Consider the following 25,187-nt stretch of genomic DNA (forward strand, 5'->3'; position numbering starts at 1 on the left):
TGGCGCATCCAGTAAAAGCACTCGCTAGAGTGCAGGATGCGCTGTATAGCCTGGACGTCGCCAGTTCGAGTCCAGGCTATACCACAGCCGACCGTGGATGGGAGCTCCGAGGGGGCGGCGCTCAATTGGCCGAGCGTCGTCCGGGGGGAGGGAGGGTTAGGTCGGCCAGGGTGTCCTCGGCTCACCGCGCACCAGCGACCCCTGTAGTCTGGCTGGGCGCCTGCGGGCTTGCCTGTAAGCTGCCCAGAGCTGCGTTGTCCTCCGACGCTGTAGCTCTGAGGTGACTGCACTGTGAGTTCGCAGTGTGTAAAGAAGCGGGCGGGCGGTTTACGTCTAATGTAGGGTTCTGGTCTTAGCTCTGTTAAAATATCTTCCACCAGTTTCTGAAGTTTTGTCAAAGTTGGATGGAAATTGAAACAAGCAAGAGCTTTAGCCACCAGAAGCTTCAGCCACGGGATGTGTATTTTTTCTAGTATTTCTTCAAAATGTTGGTCAAAATAATCGGGGTCCGCTTCAAAAAGGCAACTGTGTCTCAGCTGGCTCGGGTGATCAGTTTCACAACCGCGACAATTTTTCACCATATCACGGTCAATGATCACTTCCAATAGAGAAGCCAGGAGACCCCTAGAGATCTTTAATACTTTTTCAAAAGAGATGCCTAAAGAGCCGTCGACGTCGTCAGACTCTGCAGGGTTGAGAAGGGGGACATTTTCAAAGTCTTTTATAAGCTGTGTCATTTCTTCACTGGTCCAGTCCATCTCAAGATCGCAAGGTTCAAGAACCGCATTTTCAGAGAAGTATCTAAAGTTTGCAGAAGACATGACTGCAGACTCCTTCAATCAAAAGGGCATGTGGGGACCTGTGGCAATGCGCCCCGCCCCTGTGTGCATTTGTGTGTTATATGTTGTATGTTGCGTGCGTGTGTTAATGTTGGTGTATAGATTGGTACACGGGATATAAACAGGTCTGTGTTTCACGTGTGTTTAAATTGCATATTTGTATTTAGGCACGGGATTGCACATCACGCACGTGCATTTAAAATATAATATGCGAGCACGGGGTTGCACAGAATTAATTCACGTGCTGGGATTCAAGTGAATAATTAATTAGTAATTGAATCCCAGCACAACAGTATATATAGATGCAAATTTTCATTCAGTCGGGGTTTGGGTGTTCGGAAGAGGAGAACGGGTGAGAGAGAAAGGAGTTAAAATAAGTGATAATAATAATTATAAGTGTTTTGTACTCACCGTGTTTGTTTGTCTCCGTGCACCGTTTGTTAAGTGTTTAGTCGTTTTGTCTGTCTGTTTATTTTGGCGTCAAGTGCCGTGTCCTGTTTTGTATTCCATTGTTCAAACCTTTTATTTGTTAATAAACGCTGAGTGCAGCCATTGCACTCAGCTCATCATCACCACCGTCTGTGTTTGAATTCCTTTCTGGTCTGACGCCACCCACTCTGGCCGTCTTTGTGACAGGACCCCTTTAGTAGACTCCCAAAGATTAGGTGGCAGCCTATGAGGGTTGATGACACCTCTGGCCCCGGGGGGTGTCCTTTGAGACGACCTATCAGAGATCCATGAATGGGTGGTCCATGAGGCGCCGCCCATCGGGGCGTTTTCTGAGTTACCCTAAAACATCCGCCCCTCTCTCTCATTGATGTTTGTTTTCAGCTCAGTCCACAGAGGAGTTTGTACAGTACACAGAGGATCCTTGGTACGGATGCTTGAAAGCTCCTTGCTTGGACTCTCTCTTGAACCTTTTTTACATTCCGTGGTTTCTTTAGCCTCTGAGGGAGGGTTAATGTGCATTTTTTAAAGGCTTTTATAAGTTCAGACATTTGCTGATCCTCAAGATCCACTTTCTCAGAGCAGGAGCTAACACAGGTATGAGCCATCTTGTGTAACACTCTAATAAACTGCACAAAATATTTTTCTCCTTTTATGAGGTCTGAAAACATGCCCAGACTTGCCCTTTTAAAAAACAAAAACAAAAAACAAAAAACCCTCGTAGTCACGATCAGTTCAACCTTTTGCTCAAACACTTAAACACCTTGATTCTCTGAAACCCCAGTAAGCTTAATATTTATTTTTTATTTATTAATGTTTTAAGAAAAACTGTTGTGGCCGAGTGGTTAAGGCGATGGACTTAAGATCCATTTGACTCAATTGTCTGCGTGGGTTCGATTCCTACCAACAATAATTATTTTATTTCAAACTCTTTTACATTTATAAATATTTAATGGTTACAAGCGCTTGTGAAATTATATATACATATATATATATATATATATATATATATATATATATATATACCCTACCATTCCTATATAAAATCCACGCCCCCTTATTATATATTCATAAATTCATAAATCCACACCCCCTCATTATATATTCATATATTCACACACATAAGGTCATAAAGGTCAAAAGGGTCATAAATTAGACTTTTGACAAAAGCTATAGTAATATTACTACTGACTTTGTCTGGACTAAACCCTGTTAACTGCATTCTGATTGACTTGTCAGGCAGTAACATAGTGATATGCACCTATGTCTGATTATATTGTCTTTGGGGGTTGGCCCGGGGGGTCAAAATTGGGTACATTTAGAAGCTTTTTGACATTCCATTACCTGTCTCATGTGTATCAAGTCTTCTTGGGGTAAGCGAATCAACACTTTTTAGACGGATGAGGGAGTATGGTATTTCGACAAAGACATCTTACAGTACAATATCAGATGTAGAGCTTGATAAAATGGTTTCTGCAATCAAAGCCAGGAATTTTGTCAAGATTGGCCCAGTTAGGTTGCACAGTGAGGCGTACTTACTCTGTGTGAGGGCCCTTGTCGCTAGACATGTGGACACAAACCAAACTGATCAGGTAATTACTTTAAAAGATGGCTCTGTTTTAATACTCCGATTTAAATATTTTATGTGTATTGATTGTATATAATAGAAATCATCTTTAGTATATGTATCTCTCTCTCTCTCTCGCTCTCTCTCTCTCTATATATATATATACACATTCCCACTGGCAAATTATGCTACTGTATATTGTATATTGTGTCAGCAATGTTTTTAATAGGAACACCTCGAATTACAAGTTGAATCAAAGCAAAAATAAAATCTTTTAAATCTTACCCTTTCATTTATTAGGTATAACATCGATGGTTTCTCTGGAAAGGTTGGTGTTCTACTGATTTTTAAATAGATTTCTTTGCAATTGTATTGTAGCAAGGACATTATTTATACAAAAATTATCTGTATTAAAATATTCATCAACCTAGCAGTCTTGCTTGTCCTATAGACCTGAGTAATGTGCTTTTATATGCTTATGCTATTGCGATATTTAAGTTTTCTATACCTCATAAACATGTGTGTCTTAGATCATCTACCTGGATGCAGCAACCAACAACAAGTCTGAAACTGCCCTCACATTTTTCCTTCAGTCAGTGCAGTGGACTTGCTGGCCATCTAGGTAAAACTTAATGTTAATACAGCTTTTCTTTTTTTTCTTTAAGTTGGAAATGCATGGTTACGTTCTAATGTTTTGCTTGGCATATTTTATCAATATAAGTATTTATGATTTTTAAGATTTTTTTTTTTCCTTACAATTAACTGCTAAAATATTTTATGTGTTCCATCTAAAACTGCACATTAAACTGTGTAATTTATGATATATATTACATGAGTATAATTAAATATGTGCTAGTAATTATTGTAATGTTCTGAAATATTTAACTTAAGGGTCAGAGGTGACGAAGGAGTTGAGAATGCTGGGATAGCTCGGTGCATGTTTACAGTTCGTGGAACAGGAAGAGGAAGTTTCATTGCTGGGAAAAGTGTCCATAACCAGAGGTATGTTGAAGGAAGGTTGGCCTATTTTTAAATACCCTACTATTCTGTAAACAGGTTTATAATTTGAAATGTATATAATTAGACATCCAAAATGACCTCTTTCCCTGTCATTGTTAGTAATTTGCTTTTTCTGTATGTATGTATTGTGAAAGTTGGCCTCTCGAGGGCGCTGTATTTCTGGCAGAAACTGGACAGAGTCGTGTAATTACACCGGTGAGTACCTTTATTAATATACAAAACAAGCTTTGTTTCCCACCACCCAATGAACATGCCCTGTATGGGCCTCTAACTGTCTCACTTTGTTTCCCTGTCTAGGCCTACCTCAGGAAGATACTTCGTCGTGCTTGAACAGTCTTAGTATGGTTTCCTGATTGTTGTCCCTTGGTGAAGCGGTGCTCCTCCTAATGGAGTACCTGGTACAGGTAAGTGAGATCGTGGGCAACGGCTCCCTCTGCTGGCGCACGGTATGCCCACAGACAAGTATGCTGGAACTGGCTCCCTCTGCTGGAGCACGGCGAGCACACAGGTAAGTATACAGGAACTGGCTCCCTCTGCTGGAATACGGTGAAACAGTACAATAGCTACTGCTATTGTTGAACAGTCAGTAACAAGGGCAAGTTGACTGGGAGCGTGTAAATAATACGATAGCTCCTGCTATCGTGGTGAAACTGTATCCTAGGTAAGTAAACTGGAGTGCGTTGAAACAGAACGATAGCTCCAGCTACCGTGGTGAACTGTATTCCAGGTAAGTAACGGGTGTGTTGAAACAATACGATAGCTCCGGCTATCGTGGAACAGTGGTAACAACAGTAATAAAACTGGTGTGTGATTAAACAATAAACAAAGATCCAAAAACTTTGTCCCGTTGTCTGTCCATACAGTACACAATCTCAAATAAACGTTTATAAATTCTGTCCGGTTGGCTGAGTGTTTTGTTTGCCAAATTCCACACAGTACACTTTAACAAAAATCAAACGTGTCCCGTCTCTAAACTGTATCATAGACGCCGGCCCCAACAGGACCAGAGACGGGCTCTGTGTACTTTCTAATATGCAGAGTTTATACCAAGGGTGCCCAAACTTTAATACCTTGTGGGCCATTTAGCAGGTTAGACTGAAGCCGGAGGGCCAAACACTTTTCGAACTTGCTCAGACCAATAACATTGGATTACTACTACTGTCATTTGCAGGTGTAAGGTTATATCAAGGGTGCCCAAACTTTAATACCTTGTGGGCCATTTAGCAGGTTAGACTGAAGCCGGAGGGCCAAACACTTTTCGAACTTGCTCAGACCAATAACACTGGATTACTACTACTGTCATTTGCAGGTGTAAGGTTATATATTTACTCCATTAAGCTTTTGCATCAATATAAACTCTGCAAGATACTTAAATAATAAAGATACAAATAACAGCTATACATATAATCCCCAATGTCTTATAGCCGTATTCCTAGTGGTTGCAGTTAGTGCTGTGACGCTGTGCCTCTGTCCCAGCTCGTACTGACGTTGCTGCTTTCTTTGCTGCTCCAGCTTTAAAATAGACAATTATTCACACACCCCATTACTCTCTGTCACTCCTCTTATCTCCAAACTTTTCATAGGGCATTCTAAAACACTTAACGTGCTTGAAACCAATCGTTGGAAAACATTGCATAGAGCACGTCTGACACTTCCCACTGCTAATCAAAAAAAAAAAGTTTTAAAATGAATAATAAATCCAACTAGTTTAGACAGAACCAAGCTGTGTAACATGGTAGTTTTTTTATTTTTATGAAAGTCTCATTGTTCACTGAGGTTACGTTTCACTCATGTAAAGTACAATGATCACGTCACAACTTTTCTAGGGATCTATCCACCTTCATCCTATTACAACAACTATATAATTTCTTATGAAGTTTTTATTTTACTATGTAAACTACATATACCAGTATTAAAAAAACACACAATCAGCATCAGTATTTTAATATAAGTAGCAGTATTGTTATAACTATAAGAATAAGTATTTCATTTTAATAGTGATACATACCTGTCAGTGAGATGTATGAAACTGTTCCTTCGACCTCATGATTTTCTCCACGTCTGGTCTCAGTTGGTTTACGGACAAGCGCAACACATCCTGCAAGTGGGAATCGCTAAGGCTCCCTCTGAGTCGAGACTTGTTCAGTTTCATCAAACTAAACGTTTGTTCGCATATGTAGGTACTTCCAAAAAGAGAGAACATCCTCTGAGCGTGCTTTCTTATGGCTGGGTATTTGTCCGAATCAACATATTTGTAGAAGTCTTGGAGGGGAACAGTGCTGTATTTTTCTTTTAAAATCGAGTCACACTGCAATTCAATGAGCTGCATTTGAAGTTCTTCTGGCACATTGTCCACTTTGCAAGAAAATGGATGGGAAAATAATGAAAAATCATTTTCACTTGCACTAAAATCTGAAAAACGGCTTTGAAATTCCTGCAACAGGTCTCTGACGAATACTGCATACAAATTTTTTTCACGTGCAGCGCTGTTTGTACCAGTGTCCATTTCTTTAAGGCTTGAAAAGTGAACGAGATTGCCAGCTTTTAGTTGACGTTCAAGAAGCTGCAGTTTCTGTTCAAAGGCCTTAATGTTGTCATACAGTTGATACACAAGATGCTCTTTTTCCTGCAACTGCAAATTCAATGTATTAAGGAGACTGGTGATGTCGACCAAGAAAGCGAGATCCCAAAGCCATTTTTTGTCCAAAAATAGCTGAACATCACCCCCCTTCTCTTCTATGAACTGTTTTATTTCTACTCGGAGGTCAAAAAATCGCTTGAGCACTTTGCCACGACTTAACCACCAAATTTCTTGGTGATAAAGCACATCTCCATATTCCGCATCCACTTCCTCCAACATCGCTCAGAACTGCCGGTGATTCAGTGCTTTTGATCTGATGAAATTCACCATTTTAATGACTGCTTGCATCACCTCCTTTAATCCCATTGATTTTGCACATAGCTGTTCCTGGTGCAAAATGCAGTGATATCTGACAACTTTACCACCGCTTTCTTCCACTTTTTGACTGACTAAAGTGGCAAGTCCACTCCTGCTGCCAACCATTGCCGGTGCCCCATCAGTGGTAATTCCAGCCATCTTTTCCCATGCCAGTCCATACTCATCAATTACCCATGCCACGCATTCAAACAAATCAGCTCCCTTTGTATGCCCACGAAGGCTCTGCATCCCAGCCAATTCTTGTGTCACTTCAAATTTTTCATTAATGCCCCTTAAGAAAATCAAAAGCTGTGCAGTACCGGATATATCAGTGCTCTCGTCAAGAGCAAGAGAGAACTCTGAAAAATCTTTAGCTTTTCTACACACCTGTTGTGAAATGTCATGGGAAATGTCTTCAATGCGCCAAGTGACAGTGTTTCTTGATAGGCTGATGTTTGAGAAGAGCTCTTTCTTCGCTGGGCATATATTTTCAGCAGCCAATGTTAGGCATTCTTTCTCAAATTCACCTGTGGCAAACGGTTTACTGCTCTTGCAAATTAACTCGGCAATGCCATAGCTTACACGGGTGACATTTTCCTGTACTTGTGATCCCCTTGTAAGCACATCTTGAAATTGCCTCTTTTCTGTACTCCACTTTCTTTTTTTTTGACCAACCACTGTCCATTTTGAAACTATCGTACTCTCGCTCACAATGCACATATGCGCAGCGCGATCTTGCACACTCTGACAACATGTGACATTAGCAGAGAGATTCTATTGAGAGGCTTGGTGGTTAAAAGAAAATGAAAAGCTACGAGAAGTTTATGAGAGTGAGAAAATAAATAAATTAAGAAAAGAGAGCATTGAGTTCCAAAACGGAACTAGGTTTTGTTTTGTGGACTGTTTATTTTGTGTATATATTGTTTACCTGCCGAAATAAAAGTTCAGGTACGCCCTGTTAAAACTCATTGACTGCGTCTGCTATTGTAAACACGTGTGCTATGTTAAGATTCACTCGTCACAAACCTCACTCATTCACAAAAAAAACACTTTAATTTTTTATGTCGTCCACTTTCAAAGCGGAAGCAAGCAAATAGCATTTTTGTGTTATATACTTCCAAACCAGAAACTATTTTTTTTTGTTTTAATGTGCTTTATTCAAAATTAATTTTGTATTTGTACCCTTCCGTGGGCCAAATCAAGTACGACCACGGCCCAATTTGGCCCGCGGGCCATAGTTTGGGCGGCCCTGGTTTATACTCACTCTCTGCTACAACTAAACAAATAAACCGGAATGTTTTCACAATAATAAACAGCACTACTGCAGTGCACCGAAAACAGCAAATACATTAAACTGGTTCTTAACACAAGAAACGTACTTTTTATAACGAGCGAATTAGCAAGAAAACTTCCAACAACGAAAACCTTTCACGCTGGGATTTTCAGAATGCTGTAGCTCTCTCTGGTGGTGTATACCCCACTGCCACCACGAGTGATCTGCTGGCTTCCTTATATGTCAGCAGACTCCTCCCTTAATTCATTAACCCCGGGGCTTCTGGGGAACGTAGTCTTTGAAGCCAGTCAGCCATTTCTTCATTAAATCATTGTTTATTTTGTTTAAAATAAGGTATAGCCCTTCCATATCTCCTTTAAAAAAGTTATTATACAAAACACACTATATTGTGGGCGGCAAAAAAAGCCGTGGAAGATGCAAAGGCTGCCCTTCAAATCGGTGATATCATGGGGCAAGTTCAGCATTGAAGCGGGGGTCTTGGTCTCAGTTCAGCTCCTCCTACATGGCACAAGGCAGCCTCAGCTCAACGGAGGAAGATGATAGTCAACGAGGAGCAAAAGCAGGAGGAGAGAATGAGGTGCGTAAAGGCCGTGTCCCAGGCCAAGCAGGGTGAATGGATGAGATGGGAGAGTGTGGAACAACGCAAGATTGGCTGGCAAGACCTATGGACAATGGAACAGAGAAGGATCAATTTCCGCATCAGGTCAACATATGATGTTCTCCCATCGCCACAGAACCTAAACCTCTGGGTAGGAGAGGATCCCTCATGTCCTTTGTGTTAATCACCTGCAACATTAAGGCACATTTTGACAGGATGTAAGGTGGCTCTTAGTCAAGGACAGTTTACTTGGCGCCATGACCAGGTGCTGCGATGTTTGGCCTTAGCATTGGAAGACAAGTGTAACATGACCAATAAGTTGCCACCAGTTCCAGCAAAACATTTCACACAAAAGACAACATTCCTCTGCCCAGGAGAGCAACTGCCAAGAAAAGGTGTTAAAACCAAGCCTCGCCCAGGACAACTGGAAGCTACTAGAGACTGGAAAACACTGGCAGATGTTGGTCACCACTAACCTTTGACCAGATATTGTCTTGTGGTCTGGATCAGCATGCCTTGTTCACCTGGTAGAGTTAACAGTGCCATAGGAGGATGCTGTGGATGAAGCGTATGAGAGAAAGAAACTGCGGTATGCTCAACTAGCTGATGAAGCAGAACAGCGAGGATGGAGAGTCCGGGTTTACCCAGTGGAGGTTGGTTGTCGAAGATTTGTGGCACACTCTACAACCCGGTTTCTCAGAGATGTCGGATTCAGTGGCCAAGAGTTGTGTCGCACAGTGAAGAACTTATCTGAAGCAGCAGAGAGGAGCAGCAACTGGCTGTGGTTGAGACGGAAATATTCTGGTTAGGGATCTCAAGCACAATAGAAAGAAAAAAACGCTGATGTATGTAAGTAAGTTGGGCTGAGTTGAGTGGGGGACTGAGGGGGGAGAATCACCGTCAAGCCCTCTTGAGGTGTTGTGGGCTCGTCGACAAAACACCGAGGATGGAAGGTGCCCACTTGAAGACCTCAGAGATGTACCCTACTTAGCTCAATCCAGACGGTTGTCATGCTGATGCGCTGGGGAGACCGCACTGTGGTTGATCCCTGGAGCCAGCATCGCAGCCGTTGTGTGTGCTGATGCGCTAGGGAGGCAAAATAAGCTGATCCCTGGAGCCAGCATTACACTTCAGCCATCAACACCAGGCAGAAGGAGATCTACATCATCATATGGAAGGAAACGCAAATGGATGGAGATACAGATGGATCACATTAGTTTACTGTAAAGCTATGTCTTAGTTGGTGCTTATCTTGGCGAGAGCCGAGTTCAAATCAGCATGAAGTTTTAACGTCTATTCTCATGTAATGGAAATCATTATGTACTACACTAAGTTATATATATATATATATATATATATATATGCTGCAGAGAAAACAATGGCTGTATTCCAATCATTTGTTATGTCTATAAGTCATCAGTGGATAAGGGAGCCTGCTAAGCAAATAACCTTTCTATACCTTTTGTATTTCTTAGGATTGAGCGCTTATGGCGTGATGTGTGGTCTGCTGTGAAACGGCTCTATTACGAAGTTCTCCAGAGTCTGGAGGAAGATGGGCTACTTGATCTCTCCAGCAGTCTTCACATTTTCTGTGTTCATTACATGTTCCTTCCTCGGTTAAAAGCTGACCTTGCCATGTTCATTAGTGGCTGGGATAACCATCCTTGCGCACAGAAGGTTATTTAACTCCCAATCAGTTGTGGATAATGGGACATATGCAGAATCCCAACACCGATTCCGGAGATGCTTTAGAGGTATTATAAGAGAAATTACATCACAGGTCGTTATATTTTATGTATATGGAAACACTACCCCCCGCCCCCCCCCCCCCAGTTGGTAAAAACTCCAAAGCAAATGACAGCAGTCTCACCTCTCTCCAGCCCGACATCATCAAAAAGACTCAAAAAAACAGGTCTCTAGTCGTTTTTTCTCCGGAAAAAGCCGAGAAAACCATTCAATGGCCGAGTGAGATCGATAGGAGCCGAGAGAAGTCGTAAAAAAAGGGGGCGTATCTCATGAATACAGATAGCCCAGGCATCAAAGAGATAACACGGACATAAACAAACAAGATAACTGCTTCTGCATCCAGCACTCAAAGAATATCACAGACATTTGCAGAGCTTTTTTTAGATGTTATAGTAATAAAATAATGACTTGGATCGCATTATTGAGGAGTTTGGCGATAAAACGAGTGATCAGGAGATGATTTATCGGTATGCACTACTATCAAGAGGTATGTGAAAAAAACAGCGAATGAGGGGTGGGGCGGGGCTGGAGATGCAGTATTGAGTGTCCCGTTGATATGCAGTGCCTTTTAAACATATATACTATGTTTTTCAGAATGAGCAATTCTGGGACACTGATTGGGAAACCACTGGATTACTGATGATGTACACCCTGGAATTGAGGTTCCTGAGATTGAATGCCTATTGGATGATCGTGAAATGGAGGAACTGAAATCTGTTATAGATCCTACTGCCCAGTCTGACTTTTCTGGCAGAGACATTTTTCTCACCATGCTGCAGTATGTACAACGCTTTAACGCAGGTGAATGATACTGCCAACTACAGACACACTTGTCACATTAAATCAAATGCTGGACCACCTTGAGCCAAGCTAAATGCAATTATTTCTCCAGCAGTCCTAAGGTAAATCAAAAACACTACAGTTAGACAACATTTTTAAAAAAAGTAATACACAAGATTACCCAGTGCCTCATTCTGAAAATGCACTGGTGCATAATAAGAAATTACTACAAGAAAAATAGGAAACAGACTAAATATGCAAAATATGTGTTTGCAAATAAATGTTTAAGTACCTGAAGTAGCTGTGGTCCAAGTCATTCACTGAGTAAATGGGGTTCTTCCCTTTCTTGTCAAGCCCTGATTCAAAGAAGCGTTTCTCAATTCCAGAAATCATTTCTGCCAGAAAAAAATGTCATGTCTACTTAATTTAATGTCTTTCAAACAAATTAAATTAGCTCTGTATTTTGTGTCTCAGACACACTGTGTGAAGTTAGCTCGCCAGTGTTCTGAATATATAAAATAAATAGGCAAACTTACATAAAAATGTAAGTTTGCCTGAAACACTTTGCAATTATTTATGTAACCTACAATACTATGAACTATGGCCATGTGTTTTGCGCGATTTGTCATATCACTTATATGGACAGATTCACAAAACACAGGGCCCTAGAAACCACATAGAGAACATACCAGTAAGGAACTCCTTTTGCAAGGCTCCTGTATCAATTCCTGCTTCCCCCACAAAAGACACATGCAGACTGCATTCTGGAGAGGGGTTTTTCTGTCTCTGTCGTTGCTGCAAATCTCTTTGAAAAAGGCTGGACTGTGAAACACAGATAGAAAATGTCCGCGTTACATCCAAACTGTAGCTGAAGAATAGAAATTGTGTGAATAGTTAAACAACTCACAACAAATTGAACTTGTGTGCTCAGTCTATGATGTGGTGAGTGACCTGATTTATATTAGACATACCCTTTGGAAAGGATTTGTCCAGAAAACAACTACAACTGTTTAATTTCTATTTACCTTTGCATCAAGTTGGGTCCTTTGTTCCCATCTGCCTTCATATCTGGGGTTTCCACAATTTTAATTAAGAAAAAACAGTGGGAATTAGTCTTTTGATTAAAGGGAATTGACAAGGTTTACTATTGCATTTCTATAGACATATAACAAAGTGATTTGTTTTAGTTTTTTATATATACACTTCACTATGTATTACTATTTATTATACATTACACAGGTCTCATGTAGAAAATTAGCTTAATTAAAAAATGTATGTAACATACTTCTTATACTAATACTAATGATAGCTAAATACAATAACTTATATGTCTATTATACATGTTTCACTGATCAAAATAAAACTCTTTCCTTACTCCAGTTACTGGCATGCATCTCAAGAAGGTCTAGGCTCTTCTGGCAAATTGGGCACTCAACCTCTGTCTAATTAATAAACAAAAATGTGATTACAAGTTCGTAACAGTTATTGGATAACAGTTTAGGTTTTGAATTTCAAGTGAATTTACACACCCTCACTGGCTTTTCATTTGACAGCTAAGTTTTACCTCTTTGTATGGCATTTCCTGGGGGTTCATTGCCTCTGACACAAAAAGGACTTCAGGCTGACAGGCCTGTATAAATAGGATCAATTATAATCAATTAACTATGATATTCCATACCACACTATTCAACCTATTACAGCAAAACCAAGCATACTGTAAGTACTGCATACATTTGCATCAGGTAATGTTAAAGAATGAATATATTGATTGGTTTTTCACTTCCCATTTTGTCCTCAGAACTTACCATTATGCCACCACTGCTGGAATCACTGTAATTATTTGTACCACTGCACGAGTAGATGTGAACTGCCAGGACTTGCAAGGGGATTTCATTGTTACATTTTGTGCAAACTGCTTTTGGAATTTTTACAAATTCCTTGGAATTTAGTGGTAACGGCATGGTGTCGATTTCTTCTTGTAGAGGAATTTTGTCACCTCCACTTGCAGCTTTCAGCTACTTCCCAGTGTATCTTTCTGATTCTGGCGGAATAACTACAAGTGACCTCTGCCCACTGCCCCCTAAAACATGAACACAGTATATCAATATTAGGTTCTACACATTTAAATTAAAAATATTTTGTCATACCATAGAACTGCAAGTTATATACCTACCTGCAGCTTTATTCAGCAGCCAGCCACCTGACAGACATTTCACTTTGGGGAATTCTTCACAGAGCAAGCTTGACAACTACAACCAAAAGAAAAAGCAAAGAAACACAACCACTGGGTAAAAACAGAAACTTTAATAATTGTTCTTCTAAACCAAGCATGAAGAATACTAGTTCGTCTCACTGGACAAATATTGAACTTCCCTTACTTTCTGATACAAAATCAGTAAAAACAAGGCCTTCACTGATTACACTTACCTGTCCATTCTTCTGACAATGAAATCCTAAAGGTTTTGGTAGGTGACCGTTAGATAGCTCTTTGTGCTGTTTTACATCAACCTTGCCACAACATACTGTACCTCAGCGTGGACTACATCTTCAGAGATGGATATGGTCCTTTTTCCTAGTCAAGCCTGTATCAGTTTTAGGTCTTCTGCTCCTTTTGGTGTTCAGTCTGTGCTTCTTGGGAGCAAGTAAAAAGGGATCATGACACACTTCGGTACACTCCTAGGCTTTAATGGTGAAAATCTCCCTTTCCCTTTCAACCCCTTCTGAAAAAGAGCTGGGAATGACCTATAAGTATATATTATTTTATTATTATTTATTTATTAGCAGACGTCCTTATCCAGGGCGACTTACAATTGTTACAAGATATCACATTATTTTTACATACAATTACCCATTTATACAGTTGGGTTTTTATTGGAGCAATCTAGGTAAAGTACCTTGCTCAAGGGTACAGCAGCAGTGTCCCCCACCTGGGATTGAACCCACGACACTCCGGTCAAGAGTCCAGAGCCCTAACCACTACTCCACACTGCTGCCATATAATGAGAACCCTTCATTAACGACTGATGTTTTGTGAATAAAAACAGCATTGCTGTAAATAAGAAAAAAAAAAAACTTTAACCTGGACATTTCCTGATGGACTGAGGGTACCCCTGGTTGTTCCTGTCGCTGTCTGTGTTGCTGCCCCTGCCCCTGCCCTGTTGTGCGATGCTGTGCATGACTATTTACTGATGTTATTAGGTTTTGAGCGGTATTTATAATATCTGATATGTTTACGTGTTAAAAACATCATAAACATTTGTCAGAATTAATACACGTATAAAGAGCTACACAGTTGTAATCAATCACGAGACAAATAAATTACGTGACAAAACTACTCACACTATTAACATTGCTTAACTACTGATTATGGTGCACCTACAAATACAATGTCAGAAATAAAAGGCGACTCTGTTATGAAAAACATAAGAAACTTTAGAAAAAAATAAAAGCATTGATATAGAATACCTGAGGCCATGAAGCAGTCGGTATTGGATCGTCAGCTATGTTTGATGTGAATGGCGATCGATAGTGCCGATAATCATCTAGGATGCCTGACCTACGCTTTTTTTGTAGTTGTTGAGAAAACACTGTTAAAATTGCCGAGCGCGCAGACAGCAGATTTGTAAGTGTAGATCAAATTTCGTGCGTGTGGAGGACGGTAGCTGCAAGCGCAGACTGAGTTTTGTGCGTGCGCACTATACTGTAAATGTGAAGAGGGACTCGAGCGCGCGCAGAGTTGAACTGTAAGTGTAATATAAAACCGTAAGTGAAGAAAAATTTAGAGGTTGTATTTTTTTTTTTTACATTTTACATTTACAAATTGTATTTCACTCCATAGGTTAAGTGTACGGTTCTCGAGATCGGTTTAGTGTGGACAGGGCCTAAGTTGCGTACTAGCCCAGCTGTGTACTAAGTTAGTACCAATTGCAACGAAAAAAAATATGCAGAACAAAGGTGGGGACTAGCTGATCCCCAGCTTTAGTACAGTACTGAGGATGAAGCTTTGTTGGTGTGCTACCAATCAGGAACTGAAGAGGGGGTTCAAAATCTGAGTGATTTGTTCAAGCAAGCTAATTATATTTAATATATATATATATATATATATATATATATATATATATATATATATATATATATATATATATCTGTATATCTATCTATCTATCTATCTATATCTTTTAAAGAAAGCTAACAACTTAATTATTATTATTATTTTTTTATTTAAAAGTTAAGACAAAGTGTGTACGAAAATGTACTCACGCACAAAAGTAAATACTAAGGCTGAATTGTCTGTTTATTTCCTGTTTTGTTTTTTTTCTTAAACTAAATTCACACGTATAATCTGATTTTCCTAAACCACCACCAAAATTAACTAAGATGTGTTGTAGGATAAACAAAACGTTTATTAGTCCTCATTATTTAATGTGGAAGAGAGATGGTGCAGAGATATGAGATACACGGAGAACTGGGACAGCAGTGCAGCCAGCACGAATTACCTCACCTCGAGGTATGTTGACTTGGCTGCCCTCTTCAGGACAGATTCCGCATACCTCTTGACTGAAATGTATTTTGTTCAGTTGACATTGAGAGGAGTTGTTTTGGAAATGGTGAATGATAGAAATGGTTGATTGTCTGGGGGGCTAAGCAAACAAATTGGTTTTAAAGGACCCATTACTCACAGATGCTGTAGTATCTAGAAAGTTGAATTTGTGGAATTATTGCAAAGTGATATGTCTAATCTGTGAGAGTATTTTGTGGAATAATGTAGATTAATTTAATGTAAAAATGTATTTCAAGGTTTTTAAATGTGTCCCCTTGGCTCTGAGAGACAGGCAGGGAGGCAGTTCAACTGAAATGAGGTGGAGGTTGGAGAGGAGGAGGTCAAATAAATAGTACAGCACACACTGTAATAAAAGGTGGGGTTAAATTCACCCAACCTGAACATTATTGGTAGCTGCCACTGATTGAAGGTTGAAATTAATGTGGGAGTCACCACCTTAGTCCAATATCTGCTTGACTTTTGGTGATCGGTGCACGATATTACTGTCGATCAAATGATCATATTTGCAGTTGTTTTAGAGTTCCCTGCCTGAAACTTTTTATATCTTTACATTCCTGAAGTGAGTCAATATGCTCTTTGATGATTGCTGTGTTGAAGGGTTTTAAAGATTGAGAAGTAAGGGATTCCTGTCTCAGGCCTCAGGTTCAATGTGCTCTGTGAGATTGTGCTAAATGGATATCTTTGTATTTCCTTGAGTAGTAAATCGTTTTATAAACCACACAGGTTACTTTGGTGTGGCACTGTATCAACATGTGAACTGTAGTTCTTATCAAGCTGTGTCCTTTGGACTGTAGAGAATCAAAGCTGTATTTCATTGATATTGCAAAGAGAACAAGGGGAGATGGCGTCTAGCAGTTCAGCACCGGACCCCGGTCAGTTACTTCTTTATGTGTCTGTTGGTGTTTATAAAGAAAAGGTTCATTGATTGCAGTGCAGCACTTCATTTATAACATGCACAGGCAGTGTGACACAAACACCAAGAAACCAAATAACAATCTCAGAAACCGGGCAGTGCAGGAAATGCGCTCGTTCTGGCTATATTGAAAGGTTTTAGTGATGTATTATGTGACTATTATATATATTGATTTAATGTGTTCAAGACGAGGTGCTCACTGCTGAAAATGGCATCAGTCCTTTTGTAGAAGTTGTAGTACATATATATATATATATATATATATATATATAATACTGCTCTCATGCTAACTTTTCAGAGCATGTTAATGACTGAATGAAGGGGAAAGTAAATCTAATCTGAATCTTTGTCAGCAACAATCATCCTTTAACAGACTAAATGTAATCAATGTGTTTTCACAACAAAGAAACTGATATTCAGAACTAATATTCACATTTATTGTAAATACAAAGGATTGTGCTTATTTTGTTTGCTAAAACTGTCTTAGATAACTACCCATATTCTAAAATATAAACTGAAAAGGGGACTGACATTGTTTTCTACTTTCGGATAGCTATTTAACTTGTATTTTTGTATTTCTAATGGGCTTGTACTGCACTATAAAATTTTGACACTGCACTGTGAATGTTTTCCCCTGAGAAGGAAATGAACTGGTGCTAAAGCACTAATGATATTTGTTTGTACTTTGTACTTTGGTTCCCAAATTCATACTGTCGATGCACTGATCCTAAGCCCCGTGATATGGCCCAGGTACAGCTGTGTGGAAAAGGAGTGTTTTCACAGAGTATTTTAACCCTTTCATTTAGTTCCAGATCTTTATAATCTCCAATGTTCCTACCTTCCCATAGCTTTAGTAAGTTTCATGTCCATTACTCTTGTCATTGGGGTTATACTGCAGCTATCTTTATTGATCTAAAACAAGCCTTTGATACTGTTGACTGTTAAATGGTGATTATTAAACTGCAGAATAGTGGCTTTGATTCTCCTGCTGCAAGTTGGTTTTTATGACTTACAAGATCAGACTCAAAGGTTGATTATTGATGGTTCTAAATCTGACCTGGCCATAATCAAAAAGGGAGTTCCTCAAGGTTCAAATCTTGGTCCATTGTTTTTTTGCAGCTATAGAAATCACATATGTGATGTTCTTAAATATCCCACATTTTATTCATGCAGTCCTCTATGTCAGTGGATGTTGTTTGAGTGAAATACAACATAACCTTCACGAATATAATTAGTAAATAATAGGTTGTTTTTAAATACTGATAAAACTAAAACCAGGCTATTTGGATCTGAACCTAAATTGTTAAAAGTATTCTTACTGTTATATCAAATGATGGCACTATTCTTAAAACTGTAACACAATATAAATACCTTGGTTTGTGCTACATGTTGAATACCGTAGTGAACATCTGGTACAAAAAACAATTTAAACTGTTTTTTTTTTTTTTTTAATACAGACACAGGCTGTTTTTCCTAAGAAGGTTGCTTTCGATTAGTAAACCAAACAATATTCCCTGTACTAGACTATGCTGATTCAGTATACATGAGTGCATCCCACACAGCTCTGACAAAGCTGGTTCCCATCTATGATAATGCTGCAAGATTTATACTGAATGCAGATTACAAGAAGCACCTGTACTCTATGAAACTGGGGTGGCTCAGCGTGCAGAATAGAAGGCTCTGTCGTTTTTTGTGTTTAGTCCATGAGGTGTATGCTCCAATGCTCCAAGTTTACCTTGCATCTCTGTTGGAGACATGTAACTCTATTTATGCACTAAAATCTAATGATGTGCCTACTTTTAAAATTCCAAAATTGAGATCGAATATAAACTCATTGCCTTCAAACCTAAAAATCGGGCATCTCAGCCTCTTCACAATACATTTTTAAATCACTTAAATATTTATTATAAATACGGCCATGGTTGCAAATGCTATAAATATTGACATGATATTAACCAGGATCATGTGAGCTGAAATTGTTTTACTTTTCTATGCTTTTATTTGTAGCACTGTTTTTTTTATTGTTTGAATGATTTATTGATTTTGAATGAACCATGCCAATTTCAAATATGATGTTTACTGGAACAGTACAACACAGCTGAAAGCCTTCTTCACAGTTTACAACACTGCACATAGGAACAGGGGGTCTTCTTTTGACTTTCATAAAGATATTACACTCCTGTGCTGTGCCTTTTGCTGTCTTTTCACACATAAAGATGAATACACTGATTGTTCTCTTTAACAGGGCCGGGAATAATGGCTGCAGAACAAGAGGCTGAAGAAACTGTTTCTCAAGAGCTGCACAGCCCCTCTGAGCTGAGGATGGTGCTGCTTGGGAGTCGCTGGGATGGGAAGAGTACAGCAGGGAACACCATCCTAGGCAGAAAAGAGTTTAGATCTGAAGCCAACGACTCTGCAGTAATGAACAAGTGTGAGAAGAGACTGGGTAAAGTGGCTGGGAAACAGGTCACTGTGCTCAACACGCCAGACTTGTTTGACACAGACCAGCTCGAGATTAAGAGCTGTGTTTCTCTGTCTGCCCCGGGACCCCACGTTTTCCTCCTGGTGATACAGTTGCGCCCGATAAGAATAACAGATAGTCCACTGTGGGGCTGGAAGATTTTATTACATGATGATTTCAGAGCCTTGGATAAAGTGCAGGAGCTGTTTGGTGAGAGAGCTATGAAGAACACGATGATCCTTTTCACCCGCAGGGATAAACTGGAAGGCATGCCGATCGAGCAGTACATAGAGAAAGAAGACAAGGAGCTCCAGCAGCTTGTTGTGAAATGTGGGAACAGGTATCATGTTCTTAACAATAGCAACATGAGTGATCGCACACAGGTCACACAGCTCCTGGGCAAAATAGACAACATGGTGAAGGGAAATGGAGGCTGCTATCTCCAGAATGAGATTAACCAGGAAGTCGAAGCAATGTTTAGACTGAAGGAACAGGAGCTGAATGAGAAACACAAGGAGGATCTGAGCAGGAAAGAAGAGGAGATGAAACAGAAATATGAGGAGGAACAGATTAGGAGAGAAGAGGAGATGAAACAGAAATATGAGGAGGAACAGAGTAGGAGAGAAGAGGAGATGAAACAGAAATATGAGGAGGAACAGAGGAGGAGAGAAGAGGAGCTCAAGGAGAGGTTCAAAAAGCAAATGATGGAAGAGGAGCTGGAGAAAGAGCCAGCGGTAACCAAGCTGCCTGTCAAGAGAATACAGAGCTTTAACCTACATCACCCCAATTGTAAGTTCAGCTAGCACTGTCCTTCAAACACAATTCTCATTGGGTTTTTAAAAATCATGAGTCATAAAATGAAAAGAAAAAAAAAATGGATAGAGCAGAAAAATAGCAAACTTAAGATATTACCATGTTAATGTTCTTAAAAATGGTCTTATTTTTTTGCAGTGTCTGGAAGTGAAGGTGCGGCAAAAGATAACCAAGCGTCTCCCAGTCTGTGTGAGCTGAGGATGGTGCTGCTTGGGAAAACTGGGGCTGGAAAGAGTGCAGCAGGAAACATCATCCTGGGCAGAGAGGAGTTTAGATCTGAAACCAGCTCCTCTGCAGTAACGAGGGAGTGTGAGAAGAGAAAAGGACAAGTGGTTGGGAGACGTGTTGCTGTGATCGACACTCCAGAGCTCTCTCAGGACAAACTCCAGATTAGGAGCTGTGTTTCTCTGTCTGCCCCGGGACCCCACGCTTTCCTCCTGGTGATGCCGGTGGGGCGATTCACAGAGGAAGAGAGGAGAGCAGTGGAGACAGTCCAGGAGATATTCTGTGAGGAGGCTGTGAGGAGGTACATGATGCTCCTTTTCACACACAGTGACAAACTGAAAGGCAAGACCATTGAGGATTATATTCAGACAGGCAGCAAGGAGTTGCAGCAGCTTGTTGAGAAATGTGGGAACAGGTATCATGTTCTCAACAATGAGGACAGGAGCGATCGCACTCAGGTCACACAGCTCCTGGACAAGATAGACAACATGGTGAAGGGAAACAACTTCAGTTACTACACTAATGAGATATACCAAGAAGCAGAAGAAATTATTACACAAATACAAGAGGAGATACTGGGGGAGAAGGAAGAACGACTGCTCAGAATAGAAGAGGAACTGAAGGCAAAGCACCTGAAAGAACTGGAGAACCTGAACACAAAGATGAGATTGGAAATCCAGAGAGGAGAAAAGAAGATCAAAGACCTGGAAGAGAGGATAGGAGCGCGGGAGGAAGAGGTGAGGAAAGAGACGAATGAGGAGAAAAGAACAGAGCTGGAGGGAGAGCTGAGGAGAGATCAAGAGGAGAGAGAAAGAGTGGCGCAAGAGAAAGAGAAGAGAAGGAGGGAGAGTGGGGAATGTGAAGAGAAACACAGCAGAGAGATGGAGGCAGTCAGGCAGCGCTACAGGGAAGAGGCGAGAGAAGAAACAGAGAAATACATTGAGCTTGTCAAGCAGAATGAACTGGCAGAACAAGCCACAGCAGAAAGAACAGCCCACAGACCAGCGGTATGGATGTCTATAGGAACAGTAGAAGGAAGAATAATCCAGTTCTTTTGTGGAGAGTGAGGTCTTGCTCACACACAATACAATACCATGAGTACATGTCAGTTTATATTGAGGATTCTGGCAGCGCAGCCTCCAGTTTTCTTCTTCCAGCTGGATTATGTCTGTACTGGTATCCTGCAGAGGTGTAATTCACATTGGGGCAAGATAGTGGTGCAATCGGCACCATCATTTTATATCTGATTATTGTAAAGACATTTATCAACGATAATCGATACATTGACGTTTATTTTTCAAAATAAAGAACAAACATTCGTTTTTTTTTTTTTTTAACAGAAGATCCAATAAGTAAAAACACTGGTGTGCATAGTAGTTAAATAAAAAGGCACAACTTACATTCAAATTAGAACACTTCCGATTATAAAAAAAAAGAAATAAAAATGACTTGAGTTTAACACTGAAAAGAATATGCATCCAGATGTCCCTTTAACATTATAATAATAATAAAAAAATACTATATTTGAATTAATCTCACAAATCCTGACTAATTTAAATATCATACTAAATTCAGCTTCTTTTTATATAATATTGCCATATAATCCAAACACAACATGCTTTGAAACAAAAAGAAGGTAATTGGTAGATTTAAACAAACAAACAAAAAAAACGTATTGCCTCAATTTTTAAATCAAGAAAATGTGAATACAATATGCCTACTTCTGATTAAGCATGTCTAACGTGAATGTAGAGGCCTAAAGTGTGTATCCTAGCAACGTGGTAATCTACTGTACTAGCACTAAAAAAAGCGCACTCACACCCTCAAGGTTTCAATGCAAACCGGCAACAGGAGACTTCAAACTGGGTTCTAATTTGATGCATCGATTCACCAATACGTAATTGAAGCTTGGGAAATTTAAGGACAGATGATCAATGCATTGATTAATTATCGCACTCCCAGGGCCAGAGAGGGATACCTTTTCATTAATGCTGGATTGTTAATGACCACACAAATATATATGCTAAGCAAGGCCGAACTGGCCAAAAAAATATTCAGACTTTCAATTACCCTATAGTTCAATATCCTTAGTTTTCTTGGTCGTTGCTAACACTAATGCATGCAGATTGCATTATTTTACAAATTATTAAATTCACACAAATTAGTTTAATTACTGCAGTGTGTGCTTTACCACTGGTTTAGATGTGAACTGTATATTGCATTGCAGTATGTATATATTGTGTATAACTTGTACAGTGTAGCTGTGGAGTAGTGGTTAGGGCTCGGGACTCTTGACTGGAAGGTTGTGGGTTCAATCCCAGGTGGGAGACACTGCTGCTGTACCCGTGAGCAAGGTACTTTACCTAGATTGCTCCAGTAAAAACGCAACTGTATGAATGGGTAATTGTATGTAAAAATAATGTGATATCTTGTAAGTCATCCTGGATAAGGGCGTCTGTTAAGAAATAAATAATAATAACAATGATAATAATAATAATATGCGCTCATTTATGTTTAATTTTGTAATTGTATGTAAAAATAATGTGATATCTTGTAAAATGAGCAGAATAAGTAAGAGAAAAGCAATAGGCAAGGGTATGTGTCACAAAGACGGCCGGAGTGGGTGGCGTCAGACCAGATGCAGGAAATAAAACAACAGAGAGGTGTGGTTTGGTGGAGCTGAGCGAATGGTTTCGCTCAGCATTTAATGAACAGAACAGAAAATAAAAAGGTTGAACAAACAAACACAAAACAGGACACGGCACTATACGCCAAAATAAAAAGACAAACAAAACGTACTACACAGACAAACACGGTGAGCTTCTATTTTTCTTATTCTTTTACTATTACTACCTCCGTCTCCTATCCCGTTCTCCACTCACTGAACACACAACCACCAGTAAAAGAACTGTGCATCTATATATACTGTTGTTCTGGGATTCAATTACTAATTAATTATTCACTTGAATCCCAGCACGTGAATTAATTCTGTGCAATCCCGTGCTCACATACTATTACGTTTTACTTGCACGTGATGTGATCGTGCAATCCCGTGCCTAAATATAATTATACAATTTAAATACTCGTGCTGCACACACCCATTTATATCCCGTGTACAAATGACTATACACCAACATTAACACACGCACGCAACATACAACACATAATATCTTTAAATTTGGAGTTGCTTTAAATCAGAAAACATTGCAGTTTAAAGCCTTGCAGCTGCGTGTATTTTTCTGATCAGCTGAAACTCTGAGCAGCTGATTCAAATCCCGCGGCGTTCTGGGACACGGGGGAGGAGCGGAGCATGCAGCACAAACACAAACAAACAAAAGGCAGGCAGACTTCCAAGCGACAGCGTGTGGAAGCGACATCGTGGGAGAAGTATGAGTGGACAAGTACAACGCAGTTAGAAGCAGTTTGAAAGCAGGTTCACAGCTGCAGAAGCTACACTAAACAAAAAAAATGGTATTCAAGCCAGTAATCTGTGACAACTGCATGATGTGGGAAATCCGAGAAAACCCAACAGAGCTCAACCAAGTTTGTGTAAAGTGCCGCACCATCCAGGACTTGATTCAGCGATTAAGCCTGCTAGAAAAGGAGCTGGAGGAAATGAGACAGCAACAGGAGCTTGAGGAGCTGACACACCCACAATTCATGGAAGTCTGCACCCCTAGCAGACTGAAAGCCAATAGGGAGATGGAAGAGAGTCGAAACAGCTGGGTTCAGATAGGCAGAAGCAGGGAAAAAAAGAAACTTAATCAAACACAACCACCAGAAATCCAAACATCCAACAAATTTGAACCACTTCAACATTTAGATGACCAAAACCAACATCAAGAGAATGAAAGAAACAACACCCAGGACCCTATAAACAGTGCTGGCCAGGCAGCAAAAAGAAGGGAGGTCATGATTGTTGGGGACTCCATACTGAGAAACACAGCAAGTTCAGTTCGCAGTTTGGGCCCCCTTACTACAACAGTGTGCTGTCCAGGAGCCTCAGTCAAGCACATCACTGAGAATGTGGACAGGCTCCTGGAACGAACAGGAGACGACCCGGTAGTAGTCGTCCACATTGGTACAAACAACATTGGAAGAGACAGGCCAAGATCCCTGCAAAACAAATTCAGAGAGCTAGGAAGGAAATTAAAAGACAAGACCAAAACTGTGGTATTTTCTGGGATACTGCCGGCGCCTTGCAAAGGACCATATGGACAGCTGGAAATACAAAATCAAAATGCATGGCTGAAATCGTGGTGCACACAGGAAGACTTCACCTTTTTTGAACATTGGAGCACTTTCTACAACAAGGACTATCTATACAGGTGGGACGGACTGCACTTAAACAGAAAGGGAACCAATCTACTCGGAGAAAGGATCCTTCAGGCGGCACAGAAGCATTTAAACTAGAAAGGAAGGGGGGAGAAAACAAAAAAACAGAAGGGAGACCGCATCAAAACAAGAGCAACAACTCAGGTAAGACCACTATTAAATGTATTTATCTTAATGCTAGAAGTCTCAGAAACAAAATGTTAGAACTTGAAGCTACTGCACAAACAAGTAACTACGACGTGATAGATGTTACAGAAACTTGGTTGTCTGAGAGTGATGGAGACGAATATAATATTAGTGGGTACACACTGTATAGGAAAGACAGGCAGGACAGAAGAGGCGGAGGGGTAGCGCTATACATAAGAAATAGCCTTGAAGCCCAGGTGTTAAATCAGGACAAAGAAAACAATGCAGAATCAATATGGGTCAGAATAATGGACACAAATTCAAAGGGCATAATAATAGGAGCATGCTATAGACCGCCAAATTCAGACGCTGAGCAAAATAATCTGTTCTACAATAACATTCGAAATGCGTGTAGAAAAAGAGAAGCCATACTAATGGGGGATTTCAACTTCCCCTGTATAAAATGGGAAAACCCAATGGGGGGCACGACGGACAAAATTGAAATGGTGGAAATGACAAATGAC

General features: G+C 40.1%; 1 protein-coding gene, 1 long non-coding RNA gene and 1 other non-coding gene across 4 annotated transcripts; 2 read left to right on the forward strand and 1 right to left on the reverse strand.

Annotated features, from left to right (window-relative positions):
* The first annotated feature begins 2,113 nt into the window (after positions 1-2,113).
* On the forward strand, positions 2,114-2,198 carry trnal-uaa (transfer RNA leucine (anticodon UAA)). The gene has a single exon. It is a non-coding gene; the product is annotated as a tRNA-Leu (tRNA).
* A 10,056-nt stretch (positions 2,199-12,254) lies between these two features.
* Positions 12,255-13,256, reverse strand: LOC131738096 (uncharacterized). The gene is made up of 3 exons (XR_009329616.1): positions 13,035-13,256; positions 12,605-12,859; positions 12,255-12,297 (listed from the first exon to the last, which is right to left on the reverse strand). It is a non-coding gene; the product is annotated as an uncharacterized LOC131738096 (long non-coding RNA).
* A 1,466-nt stretch (positions 13,257-14,722) lies between these two features.
* Positions 14,723-22,700, forward strand: LOC117407397 (GTPase IMAP family member 8-like). Of its 2 annotated transcripts, none has more exons than XM_059031955.1 (3): positions 14,723-14,991; positions 18,949-19,953; positions 20,116-22,700. In XM_059031955.1, exons 2-3 carry the CDS (start codon positions 18,960-18,962, stop codon positions 21,267-21,269), a joined length of 2,148 nt encoding a protein of 715 aa, XP_058887938.1. In that variant the 5' UTR covers positions 14,723-14,991; positions 18,949-18,959; the 3' UTR covers positions 21,270-22,700. The 2 variants fall into 2 exon arrangements, with proteins under 2 accessions (XP_058887938.1, XP_058887937.1); XM_059031954.1 differs by having other exon boundaries at positions 14,723-14,972.
* The last annotated feature ends 2,487 nt before the right edge of the window (positions 22,701-25,187 follow it).

The sequence above is a fragment of the Acipenser ruthenus genome, chromosome 10 (assembly GCF_902713425.1).
Source record: "Acipenser ruthenus chromosome 10, fAciRut3.2 maternal haplotype, whole genome shotgun sequence".
In the NCBI taxonomy this organism is placed as follows: domain Eukaryota; kingdom Metazoa; phylum Chordata; class Actinopteri; order Acipenseriformes; family Acipenseridae; genus Acipenser; species Acipenser ruthenus.

Coding starts and splice junctions, on each gene's coding strand:
- LOC117407397 (XM_059031955.1), top strand. CDS start 18,960: ATGGCTGCAGAACAAGAGGCTGAAGAAACTGTTTCTCAAGAGCTGCAC. Junction 19,954..20,115: donor TAACCTACATCACCCCAATT/GTAAGTTCAGCT, acceptor ATTTTTTTGCAG/TGTCTGGAAGTGAAGGTGCG.